Source organism: Pelophylax lessonae (assembly GCF_965119305.1).
Source record: "Pelophylax lessonae genome assembly, chromosome: 2".
NCBI classification, from domain to species: Eukaryota; Metazoa; Chordata; class Amphibia; order Anura; family Ranidae; genus Pelophylax; species Pelophylax lessonae.
In genome coordinates this window covers 509,335,201-509,348,809 of record NC_138769.1, presented here as the reverse complement: position 1 = coordinate 509,348,809, position 13,609 = coordinate 509,335,201, and the positions used below count along the sequence as shown (strand labels likewise).

At 41.2% G+C, this 13,609-nt stretch overlaps 1 protein-coding gene across 13 annotated transcripts in view; it reads left to right on the top strand.

The window, feature by feature from the left end:
- SCEL (sciellin) overlaps window positions 1-13,609 on the top strand; it is a 125,577-nt gene that overhangs the window by 64,454 nt on the left and 47,514 nt on the right. For 9 of the 13 annotated variants that reach the window (XM_082245550.1, XM_082245551.1, XM_082245546.1 and 6 more), the window contains exons 10-15: window positions 925-957; window positions 3,113-3,187; window positions 5,276-5,338; window positions 8,868-8,939; window positions 10,413-10,472; window positions 12,125-12,184. In XM_082245550.1, the coding sequence (XP_082101676.1) occupies window positions 925-957; window positions 3,113-3,187; window positions 5,276-5,338; window positions 8,868-8,939; window positions 10,413-10,472; window positions 12,125-12,184 (363 nt within the window). The remainder of the gene's footprint in view (window positions 1-924; window positions 958-3,112; window positions 3,188-5,275; window positions 5,339-8,867; window positions 8,940-10,412; window positions 10,473-12,124; window positions 12,185-13,609) is intronic. The other 4 variants (XM_082245548.1, XM_082245556.1, XM_082245552.1 and 1 more) reach the window with 2 other exon arrangements.

The following is a 13,609-nucleotide window of genomic DNA, read 5'->3' as shown; positions in this document are numbered from 1 at the left end:
CGACTAGCTTTTGTCGAACAGTCATGATACAAAACCAGCATTCAATCAGTGCTTGCAACCAGTGGCTGCAAGTGCCGATCAGTGTATTCTGGCAGGGGGGGGGAGTCCCAGCATCAACATCGCTTGTGTGGATGCAGGGGCCTGTAATTTTTTTTTTCTTTAACCTGCTGCCTGAACGAAAAAAATAACTGTGTGTGTATACCTAGCTTAAGTCACTTATGAGGGAAGAATAACCTATGATCCTTTCTTTCAGGATCATAGGTTTACTTCCACAAATACCTAAAAAGTCTTCCCCTCCCCGTTCTCTCTAGTCTTTTTTCTGCACACCACTGTGATATTTCCCTGCTGCCTACCATGGCTTATCCAGACACTTAAACAGGCTTAAACTTTTCTCCAGCAGTCATAAAAAATCTTGGTGATATGCAGAGAAAGGATGAGCCATGATAGAGGCATTATCATGGTTTAATAAATGGATCAATGTATAGTTAGGCTCCATTTTTCTCACCTGAGCTTATTGTTTTCAGGCCTTTTTTTGGGCATTTTTCAGGCTTTTTTGGGGCGTTTTTCAGGTGTTTTTTGCAGGTGTTAGGAGGCAGGCATTGACATCTAAAAAAAAACGCTTGTAATCTGCCAAAAAAGAAGCTCATGTACTTTTTTTTAAGCTTCAGGCGTTTTGCTTCAGGCGACAAAACGCTCATATGTGAACAGTGGCCATTGAAATAAATGGGATTTTGCTTTTTGGGCATTTTGAGACCTAAGAGATAAGAATTTTACGAGCTGAAAAACGCTCAGGTGTGAACAGGGCCTAGGTGGGCAAAAACAGTTAAACCGACTGCATTTCTCGATAAAGATTGATTCACATAGCTACAAATAAAAATGTTGCAATGTCCATAAATAATTATGTTACTTTTTACTCATCAACAGGGTTATTCCTAGCAAACCAGATGGACAAAAAATGTAAGATATTTTATTAACAGCTTTATTACTGCTTATTAAGTAAAAGAAAAAAGGAAATCATATCAAAATAATTAGGAGCATCTGTTATACACAACATAGCTTAACTTATAAAATAAAATATTCTTCCTTTCTGATTACATTGGTATAACTATATATTGATAGGAATCCCTTTCTTATACAGTCTGGAGGTTGATTCATTTCAGGTATCCGAAAGCTTGAGGAACTTGAATTAAATTCTCTATTCATAACTAACCACATTAAAGAGACCCTGTCACAACTGGATTGAAAGAGAAGTATGGCCAAAGTTTTTTTGTTCATACATCTTTTCTGAGTGCACCTTCTTTTTCTGTCCTGTGAGCTAGAATCAGTCTACAGTGGGCTTTAGCCCATCATAGACTCTCTCCGGGCTCTGGAAGGATTCCGACAATATTGTCAGGATCCCCGCAGATGCCTAAACTGCTGGCTCAGCCTCTTAGCATGTGGCTGAGAGATGGAGTCAGCTTTGCCTGCCTCTTCGCCAGCCTGCTTCTCCAGTGAGTGCTGGAGGGGCAGAAAGGAGTTTGGTGACTGACAGCCACCACTCTCAGCTCGGAGTGGACCGAGAACTGAGTGATCAGCTATCATGTGATCACTCAGTTTTCAGGCTTAATATTAGTGGGGGACAGCTGCAGCATCAGACCCATGCTGCAGAATAGAGTTGAGTATATATGTTTGTTCCTATTCCCATACTTTTCTTTTAATCCAAGCATCCCAAAATTTGGTCATAAATGTTATAAATACACATTTTATTCATTTTATTTACATAATCAACATAAGTGTTAATTAACATTAGTATAAAGTCCTGGGAGCTGTGAGACTTCCATAATATGCTCACTGTTTGCTACAGTAGTAGAGCCAGCAGGTGGGGCTATGACTTTTATGATTTGCATACAGACCTCAGGTATTCTATCCCACCTAAATCTCAAAGTGAGGAGCCAGACTAAAGTAAAGTAATTAAAGATAAGGAAGGCGGGAAATATTATTTTGAAAATAAAAATGAATATTCATATTTTATGATAAATTGATAAATACAACAATGGCTGGTTCTTTTTAGGGTAATTGACCAAAAGTTAAAACACTCCACTAAAATATTGTTAAGTGTAACATTGTCATTTTTAAGACAAACGCTATTAACTTGTTTTTATTTTACTAATCCAGAAAACAAACAAAATATTCTACATTAGATTAAGTGCCGGTTCACACTTATGCGCTTGTACTGCGAATGCGATGCGTTCTAAATAGTCTCCAATCGCATGCATTTACAAAATACATTGAATTCGTGACGGTCGTTCACATCTATGCGTTGCGATCCAGATGCGAATGTGATGCGATTATAAAAAGGGTCTTGTGCGAGTTTACAGCGTTGCGTTGCGAATTTAGTCTCCATAGACATCAATGTAAATCGGTCTGGACTCGCATTATCAGTTCAGATATGTGCGAATTCTTATGTGCGAATTCTTATTTTTTGTTTGATTTTCCCCTCAGCTCCACCCCTCCTGAGCTTAATTAACATAATCAACGCAATCAAATTTTTATTACAATCGCGCTGGTACTATTGAAAAACATAAGGTAAACTCGCACTGCAAATTCGCATTGCAAGCGCAAGCGCATAAGTGTGAACCGGCACATAGAGTATGGCTAGGGGTTGGAGCCCTGCAAATTATTTCTTTATGCCTCTGTGGCCCCTGAAGCTGCTAATTTGTAGTAAAAGGTACAATATAGAATATAGAGTTGTTTGCCAAATTGGCGTATAGTCATTTTTTAATTACTAGCTAGCTATCAATGCAAGGTATGGAAACCGTCTACTTTGGATTGGACATTTGGAAAAGGAAAACAGTATAATCAGTGGGACTCTTGTGAGATGTCCCAAAGGGAACCAAAAATCCCTGCACTAAAACATTGGTATAGGAAACATTTTTTACAGGTTATTGCTCAGTTACAGATAAAAATAAATACTTTGTGCCTCATTTAAGGCCTTTTTTTATGGATAGATATAGAAAAATTTTAGTATGTTATATAACATTTTGGTTATCCATTAATATTTAGTGTTTCATTTGGCATTTCATATGAAAAAACAACTAAACTAATCTTCATATTTCTTTGTGTGTATATATAGCACCATCTACTCATCAGACACCAGGACTACAGATAAGCCAACAAGGACCAATTTTATTGACAGCGCCAGATCAAGGTATTGTTGCCAGTTGCCAGAAGCTGCTTTTAATTACCAAAAAGGTCTATATACACTCTATTGTCAAAAGTATTGGGGCACTTGCCTTTCCACACACATGAACTTTAATTGCATCCCAGTCTTAGTTTGTAGGGTTACATTTTGAGTTGGCACATCCATTGCAGCAATAACAGCTTCAACTCTTCTGGAAGGCTGTCCACAAGGTTTAGGATTGTGTCTATGGGAATGTTTGACCATTCTTCCAGAAGCACATTTGTGAGGTGAGGCACTGATGTTGGACGTGAAGGCCTGGCTCACAGTCTTCATTCTAATTCATCCCAAAGGTGTTCTATCGGGTTGAGGTCAAGACTCTGTGCTGGCCAGTCAAGTTCCTCCACCCCAAATGCACTCATCCATGTCTTTATACACCCTGCTTTTTGCACTGCTCCAAATCATTTGGTGGAGGGGGGATTAGGCTGTGGGGTTTTTTTTCCCGGGGTTTGGCATGGCCCCTTAGTTCCAGTGAAGGGAACTCTTAAGACGTCAACATACCAAGACATTTTGGACAATTTCATGCTCCCAACTTTGTGGAAACCGTTTGGGGATGGCTCCTTCCTGTTCCAGCATGACTGCGTTTCAGTGCACAAAGCAAGGCCCATAAAGACATTGATGAGCAGGTTTGGGGTGGAGGAACTTGACTGGCCTGCACAGAGTCCTGACCTCAACCTGATAGAACACCTTTTGGATGAATTACTGTGGAGACTGCAAACCAAATTAGCTTCTGGAAGAATGGTCAATCATTCCAATAGACACACTCCTAAACCTTGTGCACAGCCTTCCCAGAAGAGTTTCAGCTGTAATTGCTCCAATAGGTGTGCCAATTCAATATGGAACTCTACGGACTAAGACGGGATGCCATTAAAGTTCATATGTGTGTGTAAAGGCAGGCGTCTCCATACTTTTGGTAATATAGTGTGTGTGTGTGTGTATATATATATATATATATATATATACATATATATATATACATATATACATATATAGTGCTCAAAAAATATAAAGGAACACTTTTTAATCAGAGTATAGCATCAAGTCAATAAAATTCCTTGGGTATTGATCTGGTCATATAGAATAGAGTGGCCAGGATTGTATAATGCACAAACGAACCTCTTTGTGACCGCAATATCCCTTGAAAAGTTTAAATGTAAAATGCCCCTTGCCATGAGAATATCAATTTACTTTGCAGCAGAGAAGTATAAATTTGCAACCGTGTGTCTTCCTAGATCTCAGACCTGCTCAATTGGAAAAATGAATCATAAATTCATTGTCAAGTTAACTGATGCATACCAACGCTGTTGGTTTTGGCATGTCAACTTCAAAGAACACTGGTTTAAAAAGGGTTAACAAGTGCAGCAATCAGCAGTGTGTAATATACAGAACATCTTGCAGAGTGCAGCGGTCAACAGTATGGCAACATATATACTGTGCAGAGTAGTTATTGTAGGACTCTATCACCTTGGTGGTCAGTTAACATTATGGCAACATATACACTGTGCAGAGTAGTTATTGTAGGAGTCTTTTACCTTGGTGGTCAATTTTGTGTGGGAGTCCACATTAAAATACTTTTCCAGCTGTCGATATAATGTAGTACATAAAATACATAAAGCTAATACAAAGTACACTGAAAAGCAAATGCAAATCAAGACAAAACACACTGTTACCCCAGAGCACACTCAATTAAAAATAAAACTAGAAAAAATGAAATCAAATAAAATGTATCCCCTTTGGAATGCTACAAACATGAAGAATAATAGCATGTAACAGTATTGGTGGTCTCCTGCGAGGAAATGTGTGGGTTAATATCACTCAGCTAGTTTTAATCTCATCAGTTCTGGAAACGATAGACATTTACATTTTGACGGTTGCTATAGTAACAGCTCACCATTCTGATTGCACACACAGCATATGAACTACAATGTCACTGCTGTAAGCAGTACATAGCTAATTCAGAGACTCCAACAAAAGCTCCCACATTTGCATCATACAATTAGGTGGTATTTTGTACTTCATGCTCATGAGATTAAGTTTTGTGTGCTTTGTCATTTATAGATTTGAAAAAACGGAAGAAAAACCTATCCCACCCACTTCTCCACCAGCCAGAATTGAGAGCAGGTAAAGGTTTCATATTATATATATTACTTTGTACAACTCTATTGAATATGATGGTGCTGAAAAAAAGTACAGAATAACAATCACAGAATGTTGGTTGCAAAAAAAAAAAAAAAAGTCTGTTTCTGATACAAGGGAAATTTAGAGTTTCTGTCACATTTGTATTGTTGTCTAGGATGGTCCCTGTTGGAGAGATTTCCCCTTATTTCTTGCAACAGGAAGTGAAAGGAAACCTTTGCTTCAGGGACAAAAACAAAAACATTTTTAATACTGCAGGGCTTGAACTGATAATGTTTTTAATATCCCAATACAAAAAAACCTTGGTTATAGGTAAACTTGGGTGATGCTAGCTCTCTTCATGTCTCTCATAAATTCCAATGTTGAGGTGATCAGGGATTCCAACAAATACATGTTTTGATGATAAAGGTTTCTTGTTCTCTTGTCCCTGCAAAGGACGCATCATTTTCTCCTCAAAGGTTTTTCATTCTCCTGCCCATGCAGAGGACATTTCACTTTCTCGATAAAGAATAGATGAGACATACTCTAAATCATACTATTGCCACATCCCTGTAGTAGCAAAATAGAACAAAGAGAAGAGGGGGATGAGAGAATCCCACAATCCAATGGGGTCTCTCAGCCTCTCAAGTATGTTGGGACTTTATAGGCTACTAGTAAGTGCTGATCTCGGTGGGAATGAGTATAACAGTCATCTAATTAACATATATCATTTATTTAACGTGAACATACAAAGAATGTAACAGTATACATGTGTTCAATAAAACATGGTATATACATGCATATAAATCATAAGACATAGTCTTTGACCACTGGAACCCCCATGCCTCTAAAAACTAAGGCAACTCATATAGGTATATGACAAATCATGATAAATCATGATGAAAGATCATAGAAATGTAGGGTTCACTTGTGGTAGACGTGGAATCGCGACTCGTTTCACTTGGTCGCTTCCTCAGGTGATTCCTGAAAGGTTGTCTGAAAAACTGGACTTTTTTGATTAACCCCTTAATCAGAATAGGGTGTCCAGTTTATATGCAAGCATATCTCATATGGCTCCACCGTTATGTCCCTTATTAGCCGCCAAAAGAATGCTGGTGGTCACAAATATGGTTGTAGGGAACATCCGTGTGCTGCAGAGGAATCGGTTTGTCCAGTGCACCCTTCACTTTAAGGCAAATGCTCAGGAGGTATTATATTAACGACGACCTCTCCTCAAGGAGCTCACGCTGTCTCTGGCCAGCTGTGACTCACTCAGACTGTCATAACGGAGCAGGAACTATACAGGAAGCATCGGCTCCGTTCTGACAGATCAGCTGAGAGACACATACTCAGCTGCACAGGGGGCCGGACCAGATGACTTCGAGGGCCGCATACGGCCCCCGAACCGTAGGTTCCCCACCCCTGCATTAATATAATACCATTGTGGATTGTGGGATTCTCTCATCCCCCTCTCCTCTTTTTACATTTCACTTTCTCCACAAAGGTTTTTCTTTTTTCTTCCCCTGTCCAAGCAGATTAAATTTCACTTTCTTCACAAAGATTTCTTGTTCTCCTGGTTATGCAAAGGACATTTCACATTCTCCATCAAAGTTTTTCCCTCTCCTGTTTATGCAGAGGACTTTTCATTTTCTCCTCAAAGATTCTCATCCTCTTGCCTATTCACAGGACATTTTACTTTCTCCACAAATGTTTCTGCTTCTCCTGCCTATTGAGGGAACATTTCACTTATCTCACAAATGTTTCTCGCTCTCTTGTTCACGAAAAGGACATTTCACCTTCCCCAAGAAGATTTCTTGTCCTCATGTCCATGCAGAGGACGTTTCACATTCTCCTCAAATAATTCTCAATCTCCTGTCCATGCAGAGGACATTTCACTTTCTTAACTAAGCTTTCTTGTTCTCCTGTCCATGCAGAGGACATTTCACTTTCTCCACAAAGTCTGTGCATTCTCCTGTCCATGCAGAAGACATTTCACTTTTTCCACAAATACTTTACATTCCTGTCCATGCAGAGAACCTTTTGCTTTATCCACAAAAGTTTTTCATTCTCCTGTTATTGCAGAGGACCTTTTACTTTCTCCTCAAAGGTTGTCACAATCTGGATGGAGGCCGAAGTGCAGAGAGGGCTTCCCTTGCAGCTCAGTGCGAGTCACCCCTGGAAGTGGTACAGGAGGTGAAGCGTCCCAAGTAGCACAAGTCGCCTGTGGTGAGCACCAGATGATTTCAGAAACTCTGGGTAAGGCAGGCAACTAGAGGAGTAGTAAAAGCCAGGCCGAGGGTCAAACACCGTGATCAGTCCAAGAGCAAGGTAAGTAGCAGAACAGGGACGAGCCGGGGTCATACACAGGTGAGCAGGCAGAAACAGAGTCCTTAGGCAAGCCGGGGTCATACACTGGGAAAACAAGCAGGTAGTAGCAAGAGCAAAGTCCGAGAGGCAAGCCGAGGGTCAAACACCAGGAGGAGATCAGATGATTCAGAAACAAGCCGGGTCACAACAGGAAGTACAAACAGGAAACAGGAAGCACAGAAACACAGGAAGCTGAGAGATAATCCAGCAATGAGTTTGCTCCTATGGCCACCTTATATAGGCCAGCAGAGGGCAGTGTCAATTGAGGGAGGAACGACCATTGCTATTACTGGCAATGTTGCCAGTTCTCCTACGGCCATTTCCCTGATGGGCCAGCAGAGGGCTGTGTCGATTGAGCCAGGAGCGTCCATGACTAGTACTGGCAGAAATGCCAGTACGGCTGTGTCCCTGACAAAGGTTTTAGTTCTCTTGTCCATTAAGAGAATGTTTTTCCTTCTCCTGCTCATTCACAGTACATTTCATATTCCTCACAAAGATTTCTCGTGCTCTTGTCCATAAAGAGGACATTTCCCTTTTTCCACACATTTTTCTTTTTCCTCTATTTTTTTTTTTTTTTTGTAGAGGAGGTATCACTGCTGATGCTGCATTCTCCATGGTGGAAAATGAAAAATCAACTTCAATATGGTTGCAGCAGATGGGCATAGCTATGAACTGCAAAGATTTTGTGTCCTGTATCTGCAAAAAGTATAAGCAGACAATAGGTGATTCAACATGTCAGCTTTCAAGGAAAACTGAATGTAATTGTAGATGAACTAACTGTTTGAAAAGAAATCTATCAAAAAGCAAAACACCTAAGTAAAAACCTTTGATGAAAGTTACTATGCATGGACCACAAATGTTTTTCATTTCAATGAGTCAGGAAAAAGATGCCTCTTCGCTGCCTGGAAACTGATTTAAATGTCTTTTAACACAGACAGATTCACTTTAAATTACCAAATGCTGAAATCCTTACATTTTCATCATGGAGGTTTAAAAATTTAAACATGCCTGATCACACCACTTTATTTTATAAAGATGTGACAATAGTAGATGGATAGCTAATGTTTATTTGAACATCAATATATATAATTCATTGGTGGTTGGATACTTCATGAAAAATAAGCATGCACTGACATACGGTACAGTGATGAATATATTTTTATTTTAGGCCGGGATACCCTTCTAAGCCTGTTACATCAGACAGTGGAGAAAGAAGAAGTGCAGTTGATCGAAAGCAAAGGTATTACAAATTTAATGAGGTAGAAGAAAAAGAAAAAATAGTGTTTAGTGATTAGAGATGGGCAAACGGTTCAGCCCGAGCATGAGTTTGGGCCGAACATTGGCTATTTACCCATTCAACGAACACCCGAATTATCGGGACATTCGACCGTTTGTTAGGCCTGACGAATGACCACAATGCACTGTTCCCCAGCACAGTGCATTGGAAGCCCTAATTGGCTGAAGCAATGAAAGCTTTGCCCAATCAGGGAACAGAGCACTGTCAGAGCCATGATTTGAGAAAGTAATGCTGACTCTATCCAATCATGGCTCATTTCTCTTAATCCTACTCCACACTATAAAAGTATTCTTTCAATAGCGGCCTTTTGTAGTGTCATATCGGCATAGAGAAAGATAGAACAGGGCTCTGTTCAGTGCTACTAGAGAGTTAGTATGCTATAGTGTGCTATTCTGATTCTATTGTCAGTGTAGAAAATCAGTTTAGTGTTAATCTAGTGATAGTTCAGTCAGTGTGAGTGTAGTGCGACCATTCATTTTTACTTTAGCGTCACTTAAATGTGAGGTGTGTGGTGGCTGGGCTATCTCTTCCTAATTCTGCAGTATGATTTGGGTCTGGACAGACCTTTCCTCAGCCTACACCCTCACTAATCAGTGGCATCCAAGTCACCGGACCTTGGCAGCCTGAGTGGGGACCCTTACAGCAAAGCTCCACCCCAAAGGTTAAGCTCCGCTTGGTTGCTTTCTTCCTCCCTCCACTGCCACATTTGGCATCTTTTAAGGGGGAGTGGAAACCTGTTTTTGACAGGTACCTTTCCCCACTTCCAGGGGGTCCTCATCATGGCAAAGTTCCCTGGAGGTTTGGCCCCCCTCCTCCTTCCCCCCTGCCGGGCCATTTACAAAGCATAGTGTGTTTCACGCATGTGCAGTAGGGAACTGGCTTTGAAGCCTGCAGGTTTACCTTACAAGAAATGGCGGCGGCAGCAGCACCCAAGAGCTGATTGAAAAATCAGCTGGGGTGCTGACATTGTGAGTTCCCAGGACAGGTAAGTGTCCTAATATTAAAAAAATCAGCAGCTACAGTATTTGTAGCTGCTGACTTTTCATTTTTTTGGTAGGGGGCGGGAGCTCCATTTAAGCATTTATCATGGGCCACCTCAAGTATTAAAGTTGTTCTGTTAGGCAGGGCTCCCCCCTTCCAATGACAACAGCTTTCCACCCTTTAAATCTCAAATGTAAACAGGGAAGCAGAGTGAGCTTAGCTGCTGAGAGAACAGCTATGAACTTTGGAGATAATTTGCTCAGCAGTGCCTACAGTTACAGTGGTCAGTGAAAGCATCATTTAAAACTCACTTACTGCCTGAAAAGATGAAAATACCTTAATGTCCATAGCCTGACAACAGGCTGACTTTATCTCCAGCCAGGATTTATAAATGTGAGTAATTAATTGACTGTGCAATTGTAAATTTGGTTACAGAAGTCAAGATCTGGATAATCTCATTGACGTATCAAGCTCTAGAGTTGTGAAAAACAAGGGGTAAGCTACAGCTATAAATGATTTCACTTACCAAGTGTTATTTAACTTGTCCTAAACTCATCAGGGTTGATTTACTTAAACTGGAGAGCGTAAAATTTGGTTCATCTCAGCTTCCAGTTTTTTTTTGTCAAAGCCTAATTGAACAAGCTGAAGTTAGAAGCTAATTACCATGCACAGATGCACCAGATTTTGCACTCTCCAGTTTTAGTAAATCAACCCCAGTGTGTCTAGCACTGGAAGAGGTTCCCATAGAGAAGGGACAGTGTAGGGTCCCCTCTCCTCTCCATCATCAGCTAGGAGCTGCTCCATCATCAGGCACCTTGTTGCCACCCAGCCACCTCCTCTGTTGAATGCTGTCTGCAATTGTCTGTGTTTGCAGGAATTCTCTGCAACTCCTTGTAAATGCTGCTGTGCCAGGCTGGGCATGTTGCAGTCACTCTGTTACCACCTTGTCAGAAATGTTCTGTTAAATATACATTACCATAATATCTTGTCCCGTGTGCCTTTAAGCAGTAAAAAAAAAAATGTTGGACAAATGTGACAAGCATTTGTACATCCTTCACAAATTCTAGTCATGTTTTTCTTACTGCAGTGATTTCCTAACCTTGTCAGCCCCATATATTGGCTGTAATGCAGTATTTTTTATGATTTAGGTATTTTAGAAAAAAAAAATTAACCCTCAAAGTTAACAGCAAAAGTTTTACCTGCTAACCACTCTAGTCAGGTAAGGTGTGCGGCGGCCAGGCTATCTCTTGCTATTTCTGCAGTATGATTTGGGTATGGAGAGACCTTTCCTCAACCTACACCCTTACTAGTCAGGGGCATCAAACTCACTAGACCTTGAAAGCCTGAGTGGGGACCCTTAAAGCAGAGCTCCACCTAAAAGGGGAAGCACCGCTTGTTTGCTTCCTCCCTCCCCCTGCTGCCACATTTGGCAACTTTTGGGGGGGTAGGGGAGCGGGTACATGTTTTACCTGTTTTCTTCTTCTGGGATGACCTCGCCGCTGCAAAATCCCCTGGAAGTTCAGTCCCCTACTCCTTCCCCTGCTGTCAGGCCATTCACAAAGTTAATCGCCCTTCGTGCATACGCAATAGGGAACCACCTGTGAAGCAGCGAGGCTTCCCTGCTGGTTTCACTTTCAAGAAATGGCAATGGCAGCACCCAAGAGCTGATTGAAAAATAAACTGGGGTGCTGACCTTGCGGGATCCCAGGACAGGTAAGTGTCCTAATATTAAAAAAATCAGCAGCTACAGTATTTTTAGCTGCTGACTTTTCATTTTTTTTGGTAGGGGGCGGGAGCTCCATTTAAGCATTTATCATGGGCCACCTCAAAAGTATTAAAGTTGTTCTGTTAGGCAGGGCTCCCCCCTTCCAATGACAACAGCTTTCCACCCTTTAAATCTCAAATGTAAACAGGGAAGCAGAGTGAGCTTAGCTGCTGAGAGAACAGCTATGAACTTTGGAGATAATTTGCTCAGCAGTGCCTACAGTTACAGTGGTCAGTGAAAGCATCATTTAAAACTCACTTACTGCCTGAAAAGATGAAAATACCTTAATGTCCATAGCGTGACAACAGGCTGACTTTATCTCCAGCCAGGATTTATAAATGTGAGTAATTAATTGACTGTGCAATTGTAAATTTGGTTACAGAAGTCAAGATCTGGATAATCTCATTGACGTATCAAGCTCTAGAGTTGTGAAAAACAAGGGGTAAGCTACAGCTATAAATGATTTCACTTACCAAGTGTTATTTAACTTGTCCTAAACTCATCAGGGTTGATTTACTTAAACTGGAGAGCGTAAAATTTGGTTCATCTCAGCTTCCAGTTTTTTTTGTCAAAGCCTAATTGAACAAGCTGAAGTTAGAAGCTAATTACCATGCACAGATGCACCAGATTTTGCACTCTCCAGTTTTAGTAAATCAACCCCAGTGTGTCTAGCACTGGAAGAGGTTCCCATAGAGAAGGGACAGTGTAGGGTCCCCTCTCCTCTCCATCATCAGCTAGGAGCTGCTCCATCATCAGGCACCTTGTTGCCACCCAGCCACCTCCTCTGTTGAATGCTGTCTGCAATTGTCTGTGTTTGCAGGAATTCTCTGCAACTCCTTGTAAATGCTGCTGTGCCAGGCTGGGCATGTTGCAGTCACTCTGTTACCACCTTGTCAGAAATGTTCTGTTAACCACTTTACCACCGGAGGATTTTCCTGCTAAAAGACCAGGGGGTTTTTTGCGATTTTTTACTGCGTGACTTTAACGGACAATGGCGCGGTCGTGCGACGCTGTACCTAAACGAATTTCACGTCCTTTTTTTCCCACAAACAGAGCTTTCTTTTGATGGTATTTGATCACCTGTGCGATTTTTTGATCACGCGCTATAAACAAAAAAAGTGAGTAATTTTTGCAAAAATAACAATATTTTTCACTTTTTTTTATATGAAATTCCCCCCCAAAAAAATGTAAAAATCAAAATTTTTTAACATTTTCAGCCAATTTGTTTTACGCTACCTATGTTTGGTAAAAAAATCGCAAAAAGCGTATTTTGATTGGTTTGCGCAAAAGTTATCGCGTTTACTAACAAAGGGAAAGATTTTTGTCATTTTTGGTGTTTTTTTTTTTAACGAGTAATGGCGGCGATCTGCGATTTTTTTTTTGCGGTACTGCGACATTGCGGCGGACAGATCGGACCCTTGACTGACATTTTTGACACTTTTGGGGGTACCAGTGACATTACTGCAGTAATCAGTGCTATATATATGCACTGTTACTGCAAAAATGACACTGGCAGGGAAGGGGTTAACTTTATTGGACAGGGAGGGGTTAAGTGTGTCCTAGGGGCGTGCTTCTAACTGTAGTGGGACATTCCTATTGGTGTAAAAAAAAAGATCAACGGTTCTACATAGTAGAACCGTCTGATCTTCATTTTTACATAGGGAGAACTGACAGGCGGCTTGTTTACATAAGCCGCTCTGTCTTTCTCCCACTGTACCGGCGATCGTAGTGTGACCGGCGGACATCGGGTCCGCCAGTCACACTCCCGCATTCCTCCGTGAACGAGCCTCGGCGGGCGAGCGCCTCGGCGGGCGCGCGCTCGCCCGCTATCGGCTCTAGAAGGAGTGACAGGCGAGCGACGTAGACC